The 20,572-nt window shown below is 44.0% G+C and overlaps 1 protein-coding gene across 3 annotated transcripts in view; it reads left to right on the top strand.

The window, feature by feature from the left end:
• AGMO (alkylglycerol monooxygenase) overlaps window positions 1-20,572 on the top strand; it is a 276,395-nt gene that overhangs the window by 238,887 nt on the left and 16,936 nt on the right. The window contains exon 13 of one of the 3 annotated variants that reach the window (XM_050938682.1): window positions 3,811-3,903. The exons of the other annotated variants lie outside the window; for them this stretch is intronic. Within the exon in view, the coding sequence (XP_050794639.1) occupies window positions 3,811-3,816 (6 nt within the window). The 3' untranslated portion in view covers window positions 3,817-3,903. Of the gene's footprint in view, window positions 1-3,810; window positions 3,904-20,572 lie in introns of those variants that run through there. 3 annotated transcript variants of the gene reach the window in all.

The following is a 20,572-nucleotide window of genomic DNA, read 5'->3' as shown; positions in this document are numbered from 1 at the left end:
AAAAAAGTGTTTTTAATTTATGGGGGGGTTGCACTCAGAGACTTGCTATGTGAAAGGCGTCACCAGTAAAAAAAAAGTTTGAGAACCACTGCTCTAACGAGAGTGATCAGTTAAGGTGAGCTATTAGCAGCAGGAGAGAAAAAAACTTTTTGTAGTGGTAATCAAAATGGTCCATTTTCAGCAGTTGACAAGAAGTTGTGAGGAACAGTATGTGGGGAGGGGGAAATAAACATGGGGAAATAGTTTTACTTTGTGTAATGACCCATCCACTCCCAGTCTTTATTCAAGCCTAATTTAATGGTGTCCATTCTGCAAATTAATTCCAAATCAGCAGTCTCTCATTGGAGTCTGTTTTTGAAGTTTTTTTGTTGTAATATTGCGACTTTTAGGTCTGTAATCGAGTGACCAGGACGATTGAAGTGTTCTCCGACTGGTTTGTGAATGTTATAATTCTTGACATCTGATTTATGTCCATTTATTTTTTTTACGTAGAGACTGTCTGGTTTGGCCAATGTACATGACAGAGGGGCATTGCTGGCACATGATGGCATATATCACGTTGGTAGATGTGCAGGTGAACGAGCCTCTGATAGTGTGGCTGATGTGATTAGGTCATATGATGGTGTCCCCTGAATAGATAGGTGGACAGAGTTGGCAATGGGCTTTGTTGCAAGGATAGATTCCTGGGTTAGCGTTTTTGTTTTGTGGTCTATGGTTGCTGGCGAGTATTTGCTTCAGGTTGAGGGGCTGTCTGTTAGCCAGGGCTGGCCTGTCTCCCAGAATCTGTGAGAGTGATGGATCGTCCTTCAGGAAAGGTTGTAAATCCCTGATGATGCGCTGAGGAGGTTTTAGTTGGAGGCTGAAGGTGATGGCTAGTGGTGTTCTCTAATTTCCTTTGTTGGGTCTGTCCTGTAGCAGGTGACTTCTGGGTACTCTTCTGGCTCTATCAATCTGTTTCTTCACTTCAACAGGTGGGTATTGTAGTTGTAAGAACGCTTGATAGAGATCTTGTAGGTGTTTGTCTGAGGGGTTGGAGTAAATGTGATTATATCATAGAGCTTGGCTGTAGACAATGGATTGTGTGGTGTGGTCTGGACGAAAGCTGGAAGGAATAGGGATGTAGGTAAGTATAGCGGTCAGTAGGTGCCACGAGTACTCGTGTTCTTTTTGCAGACACAGACTAACATGGCTGCTACTCTGAAACCAGTTTTCAATAAGTTTTCCACAGTTTATCCCCATCTACAATGACCAATTAAATTATGTTATATTGTGGTTTATCGCAACCGGGTTTGAACACTGTCTTTCAACACAGTTCAACTGAACAGTCTGTGCTCGCATTTGGCCTCTTTGCAGATCAGTAGGAAAAGGCTCTTTTGTCATGTAGATGCCAAATAACTTCTGTATGTTTTGTTCTCTACTAACTTAAAAACTCACTGCAATGGTTATCTTAGTATTTTCATACATCCTGTCCTTAAAATCTTTAAAGTGCTCTGAGGTTTAGAAGAAGGGTATACTCACCCCTTCCCATAAACCACTCTGCCTCATACCAGGACAGCCCTCTCAATGACCAAACCCATTAGCAAGTTTCAAAACTAGCCTCAATTCCAACCCAAACCCATTGCTCTAAAACTTTCTTGATGTTAAATGTATGATCCACCTACCAGTTGCCAGCTGCTTCCTTCTGACCTTTCTGCCCTAGCCCACCCTTAAGCGAGGCTCCAGAACTTCCCACAGATCTCCTCTCCAGGAAAGCATCATGCTACCTCTGTTCTCCCAGTTCCTGATTGCTCCCACTAACCCAGCCATTAGTACACATTTCTGTTTCTGTGTGTCATCCTGCTGGAATTTAGATAGTGTTTGCAGGGTTATATTGTTATGGTGGTATATTTAAGTTGGGTGAGCAGCATTACCATATTCACTCTTTATAAGGAGGAATTTCCTAGTGATCCACTCGAATACTCACAGTTTCAGTCACAATAACCCAGTGAGGGAATCCCCACGTTGAGAGAGAAAAAGGATACAGAAAAAGAGAAAAACACCAGGGAATTAGGCTATAATGATGGACTATAATTGATGGAGTTGAAGACTTGTGGCTAGATTGGCCCCATTAAGGCTTCTTTATATTGCTCCAAAGCAGTCTGAAGAACAGCCTAACTTGGGAATTCTGGCATAGGGCTGATGTAGCTGATACCCAACATGCTCCCCTCCACCACCTAGATACTGGGAGTGTAGTCAGAGAAAAGGGGCCATTGCCAGGATGCCCTGGACCTTAGTGATCCCTGACTGGCAGGATAGCCCTGCGAGTGATTTTATAATTGATCCAATTTACAGCAGTGCTGACACTGCCATAAATTGCTTTTCAGAATGGGCGAGGCAACCCAAAGACTAGTAGGGGAACAGCATAAAGGTGGACATCTGGTTTGTGGGCGTCTTTGTGCCTTGTTCCCAAAGTGCGTAAGGTGCCAAACAACTGGTTATGAAATTTTGGTTCAAAGAATGCGTCAAGGATGGAAATTATCACTAAATCTTTCTCTGCCCTAAAGAAAAACTAAGAATGATGTCTTTTCAAAAAAAATATTTTTCTCTAAGAGTAAAAAATGATGGAAGGTTAGCAAGGAACATTTCAATTACCAGCGCAGGCTGTTCAAGACCAGAATAGAATTCTTCAAATTAGTTAGCTCTTTCTACATAAATCCATTGTACTATAGTTTCTGTTAATGCTGCTGCAGTAAAGTGATCAGATTGCTTCCTCTAGAACGTCATTATCCCAGGGTAAGGATACATTAAACTCCTTCACTCCATTTGGTTTCTTGGTATTCCTTTTGAATGCCTTTCTACATTCCAATCAATGCTCATATGCTTAATTTGCACATGCTTAAGTGCATGACTCTATTTGGGCCTTAAAGGATTGCAGAAGTGTATATACCTCATAGAGAATATCACAGATCTGTCATTCCTCCTTTAGTTGCATGATCTTTCAAGTATCGTATAGATACAAATAATCTTATTGTCTTCACTGAAAATCTTCCTGCCTCTGGATAATCCACTTTCCTTCGCTCAGGGTAAGTCAATTACAGCAATGAAAATGCAAAGCTAAATCATTCTTACAGCATGGAAAATGCCTTTGTTTGTGCAAACTCTTTCTGGTGTACTCTTGTTTGGGAATTATATCTTGCCTTTTGAGGAGGATTGGATTTGCTTATATATTTTTTTCCCCAATCGCTGACTAGTTGATTATCAAGTCAGTGGTTGACTTTCTTCTGAGTCACAGATTTTTTCCAATTCTGTTGAACTTCTCACCTTTTCCCCAGTTCTGTCAGAAATTGTATTTTGGTGAGCTGAATACTTGCCTTTAATAGCACCTTAGATGTTATGTATAACTCCTCCACTTTCCTGGCCTCTCTGACATTAAACACTTTTAGAAATGCCCTTACTTGTTCTTTTGTTATCTCTGCCTGCTGTATTCCATATTTTCTCTGTATTTCATTCAGAGGCCCCCAGTCAGGAGTGATAGTACAAACATGCTGACAGTAAAAAGCAAAACAGATGGAGAAAAGAAGTAGTAGTCAGGATGGCGGGGAGAGGAGGAACAGGCTTATTAAATGCCATTATCTTACAAGTGAAAAAGTACTGAGAAAATAAAAAAGCTACACTATGAAATACTGTGTGATCAGAGAATCAGCCCCACTTTAATGTGTTATGATGAACCCTCCTGTTGAAAACGCCAAAAAAATTGTCTGATACTAGGGTCCGTTCTCCATATTTGGATCTGAACACAACCTCAATCCTTTTTTTTTTTTTTTTCCCCAGATTTGAAGAGAAAGTATATCAGATCCAATTTGTATTCTGACCTGAATAAAAAGCAAATCTGAATGTAGAGCTGGAAGCAGTAGTTTTCACTATGGCAGTTGTAAAGTAAGAGTGAGATGGAGAAGAATGAGGGTCCCCAGGGACCTATTCATTTGTTGGGAATGTTGCAGGAGCTTCTTAAACTGGCAACAGAGCATTGGAAGTCTTCAGAAGCCTAATGGACTTCCGGCAGGTGGCATGAAATTCCACACAGCTGTCTGGGCTGCATGCAAGACCTACCTAGGCCTGCACCCAGGGGCGGCTCTATATTTTTTGCCGCCCCAAGCACAGCAGGCAGGCAGCCTTTGGTGGCGTTTCTGTGGGAGGTCCTCCGGTCACGTGGATTCGTTGGCAGCTCTGCGGGTGATCTGCCGGTCCCATGCCTTTGGCATACCCGCTGCCGAATTGCTGGTGCCTGGAGCCGCCCCTGCCTCCAACTCATGTAAACCCAGATTGTCCTCTACGCTTCTGCAAGCAAAGCAAGCCCAGATCTGGATGAGGTAGCTTAGGGGAAGTACTGGAAAGAGGAGATGTACTCCCTTTTTGGAATCATTATCCCTTCACCCATCACACACACCCCTTGCTTCAATCCAGCTAAATTTTCTCTTTGGAATTCTGTGGAGATTTGTGGGGCAGATACAGAACAAGGGAACTACCTCCTACATGGTTATGACATAAGATATTATAAAAAATTGATCAACCACAATCGATTTCCATCGCTTAAGTCTCTAGCTCAAGGGTGTGGCCTAGCTAGACAAACAGAGCCAACTAGTACCTGAGATTGTCCCCTGGTCATTATAGTTGGCATGAAATTCTGCACTGATTCAGAAGGCTTGATATCCGCTTGTATTTTAAAGTAATTGAGCACTATCATACCACACTCATAAAAAGACCTGCTCATTGAGGGGCTTCACAGTGCAACAGAGTGAATAATATACTATAACAAGTCCCCGTTTAACTCCGTTCTAGGACTCGCATGGTAATCCATGCTGAATTTAGATAATAACTATGTCAGTTTTCTGAAGTATTGGAACTTGGTTATGATCGCTAGAATTACTATTGTCATTTATTTACTTCTGAATTTTAACTAATAGAAATGGCATTTATTTAACAGTAAGTTTTTAAAAATAATATTTTGATAAATCTAGTTTGTCTTTCAGCAGGATACTTTGCTTGCATGCAAAAGCTATACTAAATTCAGGTCTGAGATGTGTCCAGACTTTTATGACTTTTGAGATAATAGAATATCCAAGTTCAATTCAAACTGTTTAAATGATGGTTTATTCGTGAACAATGATTGATCTGACATATGACAAACAGTATTTTTAAAAATGGCTAACAATTTAATTGTAGTAAACCCTGTTGATTAGACCACCACTTAAGCAGTACTAAAAATCTCAGAAACAGTTTATGTTCATTCTGAAAATAACTCTTCTGGAACACATGGTGTATGATACAGCATAGTGTGATCTTTTTAAAATAACACTTCATCATTAGGAATACACCTCTTCAGCTGATGAGCAGATAGTGTAAGTGTGTGGGAGGGAAACAACTTAAAAGAAAAGTAATAACAACTGTTTTACAAAAACCTTATCTGGGCTTTCATCTGTGGGGGTTTTTTTCCTAATCACTTGAGTCCCAAAGATGATATTAGTGAAGGCTAAATATTGTCAAGCTGACTCGCTCCTTATGACGGTATAGTAATCATAGATAGTACAAATTGTATCTTTTGTTATGGTAAAGTTTGAATAACAACAAGCCTTAGAAGAGGTGTGGCTTATGTTTGTAAACAATAATTAGAAACCTGTGAAGCTCAAATGAAAAGCCAGTGGGTCAAATTTATCCCCAGTGTAACTCAGCTAGAGTTACACCAGGAATAAATATGACCCAATCTGTCAAACATATCTTGGGAGGTTTGTTGTGTAAAGCAATACAAATTAACACCACTAGCAGCTAATTTATTCATCATTCAAAACATCACCACTGAGTATACAACACCCGCAACACTCGCTCTTGCAATGTTAGTGAATTTGGATACAGAAAGTTACCTTACTAAAAACTGGCATTCTGAAAGTGTTCAGGCTGGTCTTCATTATGGAGAGATGGATGCTGCTGCAATCGATGCAGAGTGGTCTCCAGTCGACCCTGGTACTCCAACTCCCTGAGAAGATTACGGTAACGTGATGGGAGAGTGTCTCCCGTCAACGCAATGCAGTGAAGACACCGCAGTCAGTCAACCTAAGCTACATTATTCACGTAGCTGGAGTAATGTACTTTAGGTCGACTTACCACTGTAGTGAAGAGAAGCCCTTAGTGTTGAAATTTTTAATTACTTTGATGGAGGCATTTTTTCATAGAACATGTGTATATATGTTCAAGTTATAAAACCAGATTTTCAGAAATATGCATATGTATAACTGTCTTGGGCTTAGTAATTGCATATGCAAATCACCAGTTGACATTTTAACTGGCTGTTTGCATGTACAGTTAGCACATTTGCACATGACTTTGAGGTAACTGTCTACATAAATAAACAAATTTGGATTTTATCTCCAATTAGTGTATTTTCTAGTGCTGTTGATCCTGTTTTGTCCCATTGGTTGCTACCATGGTATACCTAAATAGCGAGGGTCAAAAATAATGAGAACGATTGTCACCAAAAAAATCTGTTGAAATTTCAAAACTATTGACTAGCTCTATTAAGGTCTAGCAGTAGTAAGACCAAAGTTAAGGTTACAGACTGAATTTACAGAGTCTGAGTCTCAGTATCTAATCTTTTTTCAAAACATGTTTTTTGTAAACATGCCATAGAGAATCTGATAAATAATAACATCCAAAACATAGTGGTTGACAGTCTATCCTGTGCCTCTTGGGGCATGTCTGCTCTGTAGTTAAAAACCTGTGGCTGGCCTGTGCCAGCTGACTCGAGCTTGTGGGTTGGGCTATGGGCTGTTCAACTGCAGTGTAGAAGTTCAGGCTTGGGTTGGAGCATGGGCTTTAGGACCCCGCAAGGTGGGAAGATCCACCTCTCGCTGCAGCCAGAGGCTGAACATCTATATTCTTTGCTTCAGTCTTCACAGCTGAAGATGATAGGGAGATTCTCAAACCTGAGCCGTCCTTTGTAGGTGACAAATCTAAGGAATTGCACAGATTGAAGTGTCACTAGGAGGTTTTGGAATTAATTGATAAATTTAACAGTAACAAGTCACCAGGACCAGATGACATTTATCCAAGAGTTCTGAAAGAACTCAAATGTGAAATTGTGGAACTACTAGCTATGGTTTGTAAACTATCCTTTAAATCAGCTTCTGTACCCAATGACTGGAAGATAGCTAATGTAACACTAATATTTTAAAAGGGCTCTAGAGGTGATCCCAGCAATTAACAGACCGGTAAGTCTAACGTCAGTACAGGGCAAATTAATTGAAACAACAGCAAAGAATAAAATTGTCAGACACATAGAAAACCATAAATTGTTGGGCAAAAGTCATCATGGTTTCTGTAAAGGGAAATCGTGTCTTACTAATCTATTAGAGTTCTTTGAAGGGGTCAATAAACATGTGGACAAGGGGGATTCAGTGGACATAGTGTACTTAGATTTCCAGAAAGCCTTTGACAAAGTCCCTCACCAAAGGCTCTTACGTAAATTAAGTTGTCATGGATAAGAGGGAAGATCCTTTCATGGATTGAGAACTGGTTAAAAGACAGGGAACAAAGGGTAGGAATAAATTGTAAATTTTCAGAATGGAGAGGGGTAACTTATGATGTTCTCCAAGGGTCAGTCCTAGGACCAATCCTATTCAACTTATTCATAAATGATCTAGAGAAAGGGGTAAACAGTGAGGTGGCAAAGTTTGCCGATGATACTAAACTGCTCAAGATAGTTAAGACCAAAGCAGACTGTGAAGAACTTCAAAAAGATCTCACAAAACTACATGATCGGGCAACAAAATGGCAAATGAAATTTAACATGGATAAATGTAAAGTAATGCACATTGGCAAAAAATAACCCCAACTATACATACAATATGATGGGGGCTAATTTAGCTGCAACTAATCAGGAAAGAGATCTTGGAGTCATCATGGATAGTTCTCTGAAGACATCCACACAGTGAGCAGTGGCAGTCAAAAAAGCAAACAGGATGTTAGGAATCATTAAAAAAGGAATAGAGAATAAGATGGAGAATATCTTACTGCCCTTATATAAATCCATGGTACACCCAGATCTTGAATACTGCATACAGATGTGGTCTCCTCATCTCAGAAAAGATATAATGGCATTAGAAAAGGTTCAGAGAAGAGCAACTAAATTGATTAGGGATTTGGAACGGGTCCCATATGAGGAGAGATTAAAGAGGCTAGGACTTTTCAGCTTGGAAAAGAGGATGCTAAGGGGGGATATAATAGAGGTATATAAAATCATGAGTGGTGTGTAGAAAGTGAATAAGGAAAAGTTATTTACTTGTTTCCATAATATAAGAACCAGGGGCCAGCAAATGAAATTAATGGGCAGCAGGTTTAAAACAAATAAAAGGAAGTTCTTCTTCACACAGCGCACAGTCAACTTGTGGAACTCCTTGCCTGAGGAGGTTGTGAAGGCTAGGGTTATAACAGGGTTTAAAAGAGAACCAGATAAATTCATGGAGGTTAAGTCCATTAATGGCTATTAGCCAGGATGGGTAAGGAATGGTGTCCCTAGCCTCTGTTTGTCAGAGGGTGGAGATGGATGGCAGGAGAGAGAGATCACTTGATCATTACCTGTTAGGTTCACTCCCTCTGGGGCACCTAGCATTGGCTATTGTCGATAGACAGGATACTGGGCTGAGTGGACCTTTGGTCTGACCCAGTATGGCCATTCTTATGTGGTTTTGAGAGCCCCTTTACACTGCTCTGATATTTTTGCATAGAATGGGGAGGACATCTCTCTATGATTTTTGTCATTATGCTAGTGCAGATGAATATTATAAATCTACTAAAGAGGTGGAAGTGTCGTGAGACAAGTTCTTAATTTTGTACTGTAAAATATCTGTCTGCCTAATCATGTTGGCTTATATGAAATAATGGAAGTAAGTACTAATATTATGTTATGCAGGAGACATCCATATGCAAGCTACTGTCTCATTGTTTAATAATATGATTGTGATTAAATTCTCCCCACGATGCACATTCTCTCTGTGTGTGTCTTCCTTTGTCTCTTGCTATAATTCTGAGAAAAAAAGGAGCATTTTGTCAGTTTATTACTTTAAAATGTGTCACACTTCTGCTGTTTGGTTTGTAACTAATATTCATAGTACACCAGACAAAAACAAACCATGTTTGTCGTGGGGTGGCTACCTCACACTGGCAGGAGAAGGATTGAGGCAGCCTTGGAGAGGCTGTGCAGAACCCAGCCAATCAGGAAAGAGTTTATTGGGAGAGCCAGTCAGGAGAAGACTTGCTAGAGCAGCCGATATATAAAGGACTGCTCAGCAGAGAAAGGAGCAGTCTTTTCCTGGAGGGCAAAGGAGAAGAACTGTCTGCCAAGGAGCACCGGAGATACTGCAGTACTGGGCAGGGTAGCGGACCAGTAGGGGAGCTCTTGGCTGGCAATGGCCAGACTGGGCAGGGAAGGTGCTAGGACTGTGGGGGAAGTGGCCCAAGGAAAATAGGCAGTGGGAATAGGAGGCGGGGCAGTAAGTGGCTGCCAGCTATAGGGTCCCTGGACTGGGACCCAGAGTAGTGTGTGGGCCTGGTCCATCTCCCCCCACACACACTCACCCTGCCGCTTTACCCCTACTTGCCAGTGAGGAGAGTGGCCTAAGTCCAGACTGCAGTTTGCCCCTGAAGCCAGGGGCTAGACTAGAGACAGCAGTTGGCCACTGAGACGAGTGGAAGGACTGAGGACCTCCTGTCCCCTGAGAGGTGGGAGACAGCAGGCTAGGGCACAGTTGGAAATATATACACCAGTGCCCTGATTCAGCAAAGCATAATGCTTTGGTAAATTGCTGGACCTGGAAGGGCCCAGCACAGAGGTGGCCCAGTTGGCATTTGTCAGCTTTGTCTAGTCTCTGAATCCATCCTTGGAGAAGTGCTTGTGTCTAAACTGTGCTTGTTTCAAATAAGTGTCCATTCTGTTTTAGATTCTCTTTTAGATTCTTTAGCATTCCTAAAGAATTTTGCTACAGTTTGATCTGAATTCCTTATCATCAGAATTTATTGGTTTTGATTTCAGCTTCCAGAGATAAATGTCTGTTGTTATTTTCTTGTCAGTGAACACATTTTTTTGGAGGGAGAAAATCCTCTAAAATTAAACAACAAAGAAGACAGATGAAATCAACTGGAAATTCAGTCCTCACAAGAGAGGGACTTGTTCTATTTTGTTTTCAAATGCAGTTATTATAATCTTGTCTGAAATCTGAACTTTATCAACTGCAAGTAGTCTGTGTGGGGGGAGGAGGGTGAGAGAAATGTGTGTGGAGAAATATCTTTTTGAATGTGTTCCATTTTCCCATAACTCCAGTTAGGGCCCATGATAAAATTATCAATGAAATGTCCTAATTTGATCCTTAAGCAAAGAGATGTTGTCCTATGAATCATTCGGGTTTGTGGGAGGTAACAATATAGCTAACAGAACAGGAATGGGACCCAGATGTTTTTGGGAAAGCTGGTTGCACTGTAGGCTGTGTGCATTACCTAACGTAGGCGACCATATGGAAGAAGAGGTTGGAAACATCCCATTACAAGTCATATATCACACGTTGACAGCACGGATTCCAGCTTGTTTTTATTTAAATCATGAAAGCAGCTGCTCAGCTGTCCAGCTGTATTAAATTTAACCCTTTTTTAAGCAAATGAATTTAGTTTGATGCAATAGCAGACAAACAGTTTGGTGGGCTCACAGCAAAAGCAGCGTTAGAGGGGATCACATTTATTTTTGGCCCATAATTCACTCTCATGACTACAATTGACTAAGCCTATTGCTGAGTTACAGTGACAGTGAATAAACCCTAATAAGCCTCTCATACTGGGGAGGACACAGAGCAATGGTAAATATCAAAGCTGATATTGAGCAAGGGTCAGCAATTGTAATGCTAGTTTTTATGTGCATGTGAGTTGTCTTTAAATTATTTTCTTTTTCATTTTTGGCCACCTTTTATTATAAGCCCATAGAAATCCTTCATATTACTATTTTATCCCCTTCCATCTATTCCCTTTTTCTTGACTCTACTATTATTGTTTCCCTCTTTCCTAACTTTTCCCTCCTCCTATCTTTCTGTGATTCTCTGTTTTCATCCCATTCTATCTCTTATCTACTTTCTTCCTCACACTTTTAAAATCAAGATTAGATGTTTTTGTAACAGGTATGCTCTAGGAATTATTTCAGGGAAATTCTATGGTCTGTTTTATACAGGAGGTCAGAATAAATTATCACAGTGGTCCCTTCTGGCCTTGGAATCTATGAATCTCTCCTCTTCTCTCTTCCTTCTCTTTGTATCTGACTCATCTCTTTTCTCTCTTCTGAGTTTATTTCACCCTTTGTATCTGATATGTGTGTCTCCTCTCTTGGCTCCTCCCTTCCCTGCTGCTCCTTCTCTTCCTTTACACTTGTCTTTACTTTCCCTCCTCACTGTAGCTTATCTTTCCAAAGGATTCCTGCTGTCTAACCACAAGGATTGTGACCAAAACATAAGACCTCCAGGAAGGAAGATGTAGAAGGTGAATACAGATCCTTTCCATCCCTTCTATTCAGGACCCAAGCCAGTGGCCTGTTCTTCTTTTGGATGGCTTGGGTAGGTAGCAACAATTACAAATTTATATCTAGATTTGATAGCTAGAACATCACTGTAGCTGTGAGCTGGTGAATGTCTTTCGAGCCCCCAGCAAAAGAATGAAGGGAACACTAAGATTTGATGTGCTCCATTGTTTGTGCCTGGTGACCACAGTTGCTGGCAGGCATTTGCCTCATTTTCCATTTAAAGAGGGTTTGTCCACATCTCCCATGAGATGTCCCGATGCAAATCAATCTGCACCAATCTTTCTGACATAAACAAAACCTGGTGGTTTCTCGGCAGGGTCAACAACGAGCTGTTTGTTTTGAGCAGTCAAAACGCTCCATGTGGCTCTCCATTGAGTCTCAGCATTGAAGTTGAGTGTAAGGGTTTTCATGTGGTTCTGTAGGGTTTTTTGTGGCAGGGGGGCGGAGCTGGGTTGGGGGAGCAGCAGAGGCACAGCTGGAAGGTTTCCTCCTCCTCCTCCCTTTCTCAGCGTCTGGCTTGCAGGTGGCAGGGAGGAGGGTGGTTGCTATTTTGCAGTGAGGACTGTTGTCAGATGTTGACTGAGTCTGTGTTCTCTCAGTAAGCTGTTCTAGTTTTGTGCAGATAGCTGACACAGCAGACCTCAATCGAACTGCCCAATGAGACCTCCAGATGTGGTTTAGTATCAGAGACACCCAGCCTGGTTTATTGGTGTTGAAGCACAGTACTGATATCCCACAGACTCTACTGGACCACTAATACATGTATGCCCATAATAAAGATCAGCTCAGTGAAAGGCAGGACTTGTCATTCCCCCCTTGGCCACACAAAGACACTCTCTGACACCCCTCTTTATGCACCGATATGAACAAAAAACATATTGCCCCTCTGACATAAGTTACCACCCTTTACCTTGTACAGCTCTATCCATCGCACTGTCATCGTAACTTTCTCTGTAAGAGAGGTCAACATGTTCCTATTATCTTTGGGGAGTGTGTTTGTACCATACTTGATATTGGGGTGTTCTGGTACTACCCTTCTGAAATGTGCTTGCATTAGTACTAGTGCTAGTACTAGCTTGCATTGCCTAGTACTTCTTAGGAATGTGTATTTTTGCAATACCAGCCCTATTCTTGTCAAGTTCTGTGAACTGCAAGCAGGCATGTTTTATAACAGGGCCTGACTTTTGCACACAGCCTGATTTTGCTCACTTTGCTTTATATTAGTAAGACTTGACCACTACTTTAGTTTTGGCCTCAGGCATCATACTGGCCCCTCATACCATAGGACCTCAGGCTCACTCTTTCTACTACAGGAAGTATCGAGGACTCTCCCAGTGCACTGAGCTGTCCCCTCCATCTCAGTTGCTGGCGGTGAAGTGTGAGTATGCCATTTTGCAGTGGGGAGTCTGGGGACCCCCCCTTCCCAGGCACTGGCCTGTTTCTTCCCCCCACTCCCATCTCCGCTCTCTGTGCTAGGAGCCTATCCATTGCAGGCTGTACATGGTGCCCACCCCAGCCACCCATCCCTCGCCAGGGTGGAGTATGAAGCTGCCAGCAGGCGCATCCTCAGCCAGTCCTCTGCAGCCAGGCTTGCACAGCCATTTTGCCCACTGGGGGCTCCCCTGCCAAACCCAGGGTCCCCCTGCCCCATTCCCTCAAAACTTGGGATTCCCCCACCCCCACAACAAGGCTGCCCCACCCCTTCCAAAACACCCGTAACTCTTCATAAGCCATAGCCCATCCCACTCCCTTCATCTTCCCATGAGACATCTGTCATCAGTGTCCTCCATCTTGGACCAAACTGGTGTTGGTGTCGACCCCTCACTCCTCTGCTTCAGGGCCAGGCTGGAGTTCTCTGGGGAAGAACTCCTGCTCTGACTGAGGTAATAGGTTCTGTCTCCTTTCTCTGCCCTCTGTCTCTACCCAGCTGGAGGGGGTGCTCTCCCACCTGCTACATGAGAACTGGGCCTGAGGGCTCAGCTGGTGCTGTGGCAGTCCCAGGAGGAATGTGTAACACCTACCACTGGTAACATGCAACACAAAGGGATCTCAACCACCGCACCCCCCTCCACCAGCTCCCCCTGTTGTAGGGGGTCCCCTGCTGACTCCAGCCGTTGAGCCCCAACTGCTTTTACTGTGCAGGCTCTGTCAGGCAGGGCAAGTGAATGGGCTGTGTGCTCTGGAGCTTCACTGAAGGGCTAGGGTCAGGAGAGGAGGGAAAAGATGCACCCCATGCATATTGGTCTGCTTCCCCCTCCCCAATATAGAAGTTAATCTATGCCTATGGGCAGAGGGGGTGTCTTGAACTGGGGTTTTCCACATCCCATGTGACTGCTCTAACCACTCAGCTAAAGGTTATAAGGGAAAGCCCCCCAGCTGTTGGTGTGGAGTTAAGTGACCTCCAAGCCCACCTTCTGGATCAGGCCCCACACGTGACATCGGCAGCTGATCACCTGTCTTTTCCTGGCTTATGGATCCATCTGGGGCTGAGGTGCAATATAGACACCTGGATGCCAAGAGCAAGGCAACAGCGCACATGCCCAGAGGCAGAAACTTAAATGGCTAGAGGACTTTTACTGAAAAAAATGTAGGTGCTAAACAGGTGTAGGCACGTACTGGCTTAGGCAGCAGCCAAGGTGGAATTTTGTAAATTGCAGTGGAGCCTAAAAAAGGGATTTAGATGCTGTCCCTTCATTAATCTAACCCCTTGCCTCTGACCACAGGTGCCAACTTTTTCCTTTTCCCCAGGAATGCTCACCCCCGCTTCACCCCGAGGCCCCACTCTTCCCCTTCCCCCAAGGCCCTGCCCTCGCTCCACCTCTTCCCACCCCCACTACGCCACCTCCCCTATCAGCTGTTTGGTGGCACCTCCACTCCCATCAGCTGTTGGGCGGTGGCAGCAGCCCCCCATCAGCTGATGAGCAGTGTGGGGAACAGCTGCTGCTCTTTTTTTTCTGTGGGTGCTCCAGCCCCAGAACGCCCCCCGAAGTTGGGGCCTATGCCTGTGACATTGAGAGTGAAGGTAGTCAGAGCAGTTATGGTGCTCTGTACATTTGTTAGTTATATACATACACATTGTGCTCATGCTTCTGCACTCTCATTATAGTACTTCTGTTCAGAGTGCAAGTGAGGTCAGGACATAGCCCAAAGTGGTTTTTTTTTAATTATTTGGTATGTTAGTTGGTTGTTTTTTATTGGAAATTTTAGCAAGATCATATTGGTTGATATACAAGGCAATCCTTGCTACTGCAATGACAAAAGGTTGGTTTAAATATACTACAGCTGTTGCAAAACACTGATAGGCAAAACTTTGATGTATGATGTTACCATTTTTGTTTAGGTTTAGTAATTGTTGCTTGATATTATTTTAATATAGAAAATATATAGTTCACAGAGATGCTGTACTGTTGGATAGAGTTGGGTGATTAATGCAAAAAGTTTTCCAGGAATATTCTAAATTTTTTAATGAACTCACTTGGATTGCATTTATGTCCCTTTTGTGCAAATGAATTATAAAAGCAAAAATGCTTACAAAAAGCAAATTGTAAACTCAAATTTCCCAACAGTAATTTCAAATGATATAATGAACATCACTGATGTTAGGAATTTTATAGCTGAATTCACAATTTGAAATTAAGTATTATTGTTTGCTGGTTTCTTAGATTATCTAATCTGTAAATGAAACAGTAACACATGACTCAAATAACTAAGTGATGACAGGAGAGATTTTGACTTTCAGATGTTACATCTGGTCCAGTAACCCACTGTACAGTCACTGTACAGTAGAAAATGGCCCCAATCACTAGGTCTCAGATGCTTCTAAGCTTCCTGGATGTGGGTAGTCTTGTCACTGTTTCCAGCTCTCGGACTACGTCCCAGGTAAATCTAGGGTTGCCAGGTGACTGGTTTTCGACCAGAACACCCAGTCAAAAAGAGACCCTGGCAGTTCCAGACAGCACTGCTGACTGGGCCATTAAAAGTTCAGTTGGTGGTGCAGCAGGGCTAAGGCAGGCTCCCTGCCATGCCCTGGCACCCCGCGGCTCCCAGAAGCAGCTATCATGTCCAGCTTCTAGGTGCAGAGGCGGCCACAGGGGCTCAGCGCACTGCCCCTGCCCCGAGTGCCAGCTCTGCTGCTCCCATTGGCTGGGAACCATGGCCAATGGGAGCTGTGGGAGCAGCACCTGCGGGAGCCATGCCTGTGGGAACAGGCAGAGTGCAAAGTCCCCTGGCACTTCCACCTAGGAGCTGGACATGCCAGCCACTTCCAGGAGCCGCCTGAGGTAAGCACCACCTGGCCAGAGTTCAAATCTCAAACTCCCTCCTGCACCCCAACACCTGGCCCCAGATCGGAACCCCTCCCCACACCCTAACTTCCTCCCAGAGCCTGCATCCCACATCCCCTCCCACACCGAACCCTGAGCCCCTTCCTGCATCCCAAGCCCCTTATCCCTAGTCCCACCCCATGGCCCACACCCCTACCCCCTACACAGCCTGGAGCCCCCTCCTGCACTCCGAACCCCTCAGCCCCAGGTTGAATCCCACTCCTGCACTCTAAACTCCTCATCCCCAGCCCCACCCCATAGTCTACACCCTCAGCCCTCCCGCACACCAACCCCGTGCCCAGCCCGGAGACTCCTCTCGCACCCTGACCTGCCTCAGCCTGGAGCCCCCTCCCGCACCTTGAACACCTCTTTTCTGACCCCACCCTGGAGCCCACACTGGCCGCTGGAGCCGTCACTCCCTCCACAGTCCAGCCCAGTGAAAGTGAGTGAGGGTGGGGGAGAGGAGCGATGGAGGGAGGGGAGGATTAAGTGAGTGGGGTTATGGCCTCGGAGAAGGGGCACGGCAAGTGTGTTCGGTTTTGTGCGATTAGAAGTTGGTAACTGTAGGTAAATCTGAGGTTTGTCAGTGTTTGAGGTTAAGCACAGTCCTTTCTGCCCTCTCTCCCACCACATGGCCGTGATATTGGCCCACTGCACAGAGCAGAAACCTGCTCTTAAATAGTATCTCTTTTCTCTCCCCCCACTTCCTCTCCCCCTCCTGTAGAAAGTTCCTTGTTCCATGGGGTGGGCTTCCTTGTAGTTGAGAGACAATCAGAGTCTGTGGCCCTATACTGCTGTGTTGATGGCTTCTTAGGATATGTCTGTACTACAGGATTATTCCGATTTTACATAAACCAGTTTTGTAAAACAGATTGTATAAAGTCGAGTGCATGCAGCCACACAAAGCACAATAATTCGGCAATGTGCATCCATGTACCGAGGCTAGCGTAGATTTCTGGAGCGTTGCGCTGTGGGTAGCTATCCCATAGCTATCCCATAGTTCCCGCAGTCTCCCCCGCCCATTGAAATTCTGGGTTGAGATCCCAATGCATGATGGTGCAAAAACAGTGTCGCAGGTGATTCTGGGTAAATGTCGTCACTCATTCCTTCCTCCATGAAAGCAACGGCAGACAATCTTTTTGTGCCCTTTTTCCCTGGATTGCCCTGGCAGATGCCATAGCATGGCAACCATGGAGCCCGTTTTGCCTTTTATCACTGTCACCGTATGTGTACTGGATGCCACTGACAGAGGCGGTACTACAGCGCTACACAGCAGCATTCATTTGCCTTTGCAAGATAGCAGAGACGGTTACCAGTCATTCTGTACCATCTGCTGTGCCATTGTAAATTGGCGATGAGATGACGGTTATCAGTCGTTCTGTACCATCTGCTGCTGTCTTGGGTGCTCCTGGCTGACCTTCGCTGAAGTCGGCTGGGGGCGCAAAGACAAAAATGGGAATGACTCCCTGGGTCATTCCCTCCTTTACGTTTTATCTAAAAATAGAGTCAGTCCTGCCTAGAATATGGGGCAAGTGTACTAGAGAACCAGTGTATCAGAGAACCAGAGAGCACAGCCACTCCGTGTCAGATCCTGCAGAAATGATGAGCTGCATGCCATTCATGGGGGGTGCCCCTGCAACGACCCCACCCGTTGCTTCCCTCCTCCCCCTGCCTTCCTGGACGACCGTGGCAGTGTCCTCCCATTTGTGTGATGAAGTAATAAAGAATTCAGGAATAAGAAACACTGAGTTTTTAGTGAGATAAAATGAGGGGGAGGCAGCCTTCAGCTGCTATGATAGTCCAGGCAGGACATTAAATGGTGGGGGGGAGAGGAGCCCAGCCTCCCGCTGCTATGATAGTCCAGGCAGTACAGAATCTTTTCTTTAGACATGAAAGGGGGAGGGGGGCTGATGGAACTCAGCCCCCAGTTGCTATGATGAGGACAGTTACCAGCCATTCTGTACCATCTGCTGGGAATGACCGGGAGTCATTCCTATTTTTACCCAGGCGCCCCCGGCCGACCTCACCTGAGGACAGCCAGGAGCACTCATGGGTTGATGACGAGGACGGCTGTCAGTCCTTTTGTACTGTACCGTCTGCCACCAGGGACGGGAAGGGAGAGGATGCTGCTGTTCAGTGCTGCAGCACTGCGTCCACCAGCAATATGCAGTAGATATAGGGTGACATTGAAAAAAGTCAAGAAACGATTTTTTTCCCTTTTTTTTCACTGGGGGGGGAGGGTAAATTGACGAGAGATACCCTGAACCACCCCGGACAATGTGTTTGACCCTACAGGCATTGGGAGCTCAGCCAAGAATGCAAATACTTTTTGGAGACTGCGGGGACTGTGGGATAGCTGGAGTCCTCAGTACCCCCTCCCTCCATCCATGAGCGTCCATTTGATTCTTTGGGTTTCCGTTACGCTTGTCACACAGCACTGTGCTGTGGACTCTGTATCATAGCCTGGAGATTTTTTTCAAATGCTTTGGCATTTCGTCTTTTGTAACGGAGCTCAGATAGAACAGATTTGTCTCCCCATACAGCTATCAGATCCAGTATCTCCCGTATGATCCTTGCTGGAGCTCTTTTTGGATTTGGGATTGCATCACCACCCGTGCTGATCAGAGCTCCACGCTGGGCAAACAGGAAATGAAATTCGAAAGTTCGCGGGGCTTTTCCTGTCTACCTGGCCAGTGCATCCAAGTTCAGATTGCTTTCCAGAGCAGTCACAATGGTGCACTGTGGGATACCGCCCAGAGGCCAATACCATCTATTTGCAGCCACACTAACCCTAATCCGACATGGCAATACCGATTTCAGCGCTACTCGTCTCATCGGGAAGGAATACAGAAACCGGTTTAAAGAGCCCTTTATATCGATATAAAGGGCCTCGTTGTGTGGACGGGTGCAGGGTTAAATCGGTTTAACGCTGCTAAATTCGGTTTAAACGCGTAGTGTAGACCAGGCCTTAGTGATAGTGCCTTCAACAAGGTATCAAGCATCCTCCTGAGAAGGGAAGCTATCTGGAATACAATAGGCTGCCCTCAGACAAGTTTAGACATGTTCAATATATAATTTAAAATGCAGTTCATAATTTGATACAGAAAACCTCCACTCTGGCACATCAAATATTTGCGATGAACAGTTTGATTTGCAAGCCAAGAATTATTCACTAAAGAGATTTGCAAGTAATTTTGAACAATGAATAAGTTTGAGAGCTCAATTTGTTCCCAGAAAAAGAGGAAAATTGTTGTATAAGTATTCCTTCTGAGTATAATTGTAAATATATGTAATAGAGATGCTATAAACTATCCCATAGAGGTACAACATTTTCAAATAATTTATGCAGAAAAAAGTGGAAAGCAAAATCAGAGCCTACAGTTTTTTTATCCTTTGTGTTTATAAATCCTCATTACTACCTGTAATAAGGCTCCTGTCATATCAGGCCCACACAGGAACCTCAAAGTACATTTTTGACAGAATAATTATAGATGCACATGCATTCACCTAAATCCCACATATACAGATTTATAATAGGTGTCATAATACACAATTTATTTTCTTTTTAATCCAGCCCTCGCTCCTCACGACTCTCAAATTTAATTTCCACAGCATCATGATGAAACTCCCACACGATTTGCTTTTTTAATGAATACAGCCCAGTGCAGTTCTTCATAAACAAAAAAATTACGGTGGTGGAGGAAAATCTTTATTATAATTTCTAAATTGCTTGCGTAATAGACTTGAGGAAATCACTATGCTAATGTTAGGCATGATATTTCTTTCCCCTTTGCTGTACCTCAGCTTATATCTCTGTTGGTGTACAGACCATAGTTCAGTTTTTTCAGGACTTAGATATCTGTCCCTCTGTTTATATTATTCCAAATTAAATCTCTAAGGGAACAAAAGTGACACAAATCTCTAAAGGAAAAAGTTTACTAAATTTATATATCTGTATGTATATGTGTGTGTGTGTGTTGTGAATATTGTCAAAAACAACTTTTTAAAGATAATACTTTCAAGGGGAAGAGTTTTAGTATTTGTTACTACCACAAGTTCAAATGCAAAATATAATTATGCACGGACATGTACATATGCTCCCCAAGGTCTCTTCTCTGTCTCTTCTCAGGATACACTTACACTGCAGCTTTCCCAGCTTGGGCAGACATACATGTCCTACCTCTGCTTGAGCTACCATGCCAAAAACAGCAATGTGGCCGTAGCAGCATGGGCAGCAGCTTGGTCTAGGCACTCGAGTATATTCCTAGGATCTCAGATGGGGTTGTATTCAGGTGAGCGGTTAGCTCGAGCCACTGTGTGTGCCACGACATGACACTGTTCTTACACGCTAGCTCAAGCAGAGTTAGTGTGTCCACATCTACCCATCGGGGGAATTATATTTCCCAGGTGCAGTATGGACATAGCCATGGTCTCTGTAGAATGGTATCCAACCCCCTCTTCAGGGCATGCCTGATTCTTAAATTTGGGAAACAAGTGCTAGTCCCATGGTCTCCTTCAAACTCTCCTTGAGTCTTTGCAACATCAGTCTGCAATTTTCACAGCCTGCAGCAAATTCTAGTTGTCGTCATCTTTTACAGTGTGCTGAGAGCCTGCAATCAAAATCCAACAAATTGGTAAAGTCCCTGGAACATAATCCTTACAGCAG

Source organism: Gopherus flavomarginatus, chromosome 2 (assembly GCF_025201925.1).
Source record: "Gopherus flavomarginatus isolate rGopFla2 chromosome 2, rGopFla2.mat.asm, whole genome shotgun sequence".
NCBI classification, from domain to species: Eukaryota; Metazoa; Chordata; order Testudines; family Testudinidae; genus Gopherus; species Gopherus flavomarginatus.
This window is presented reverse-complemented; position numbering and strand designations above follow the sequence as displayed.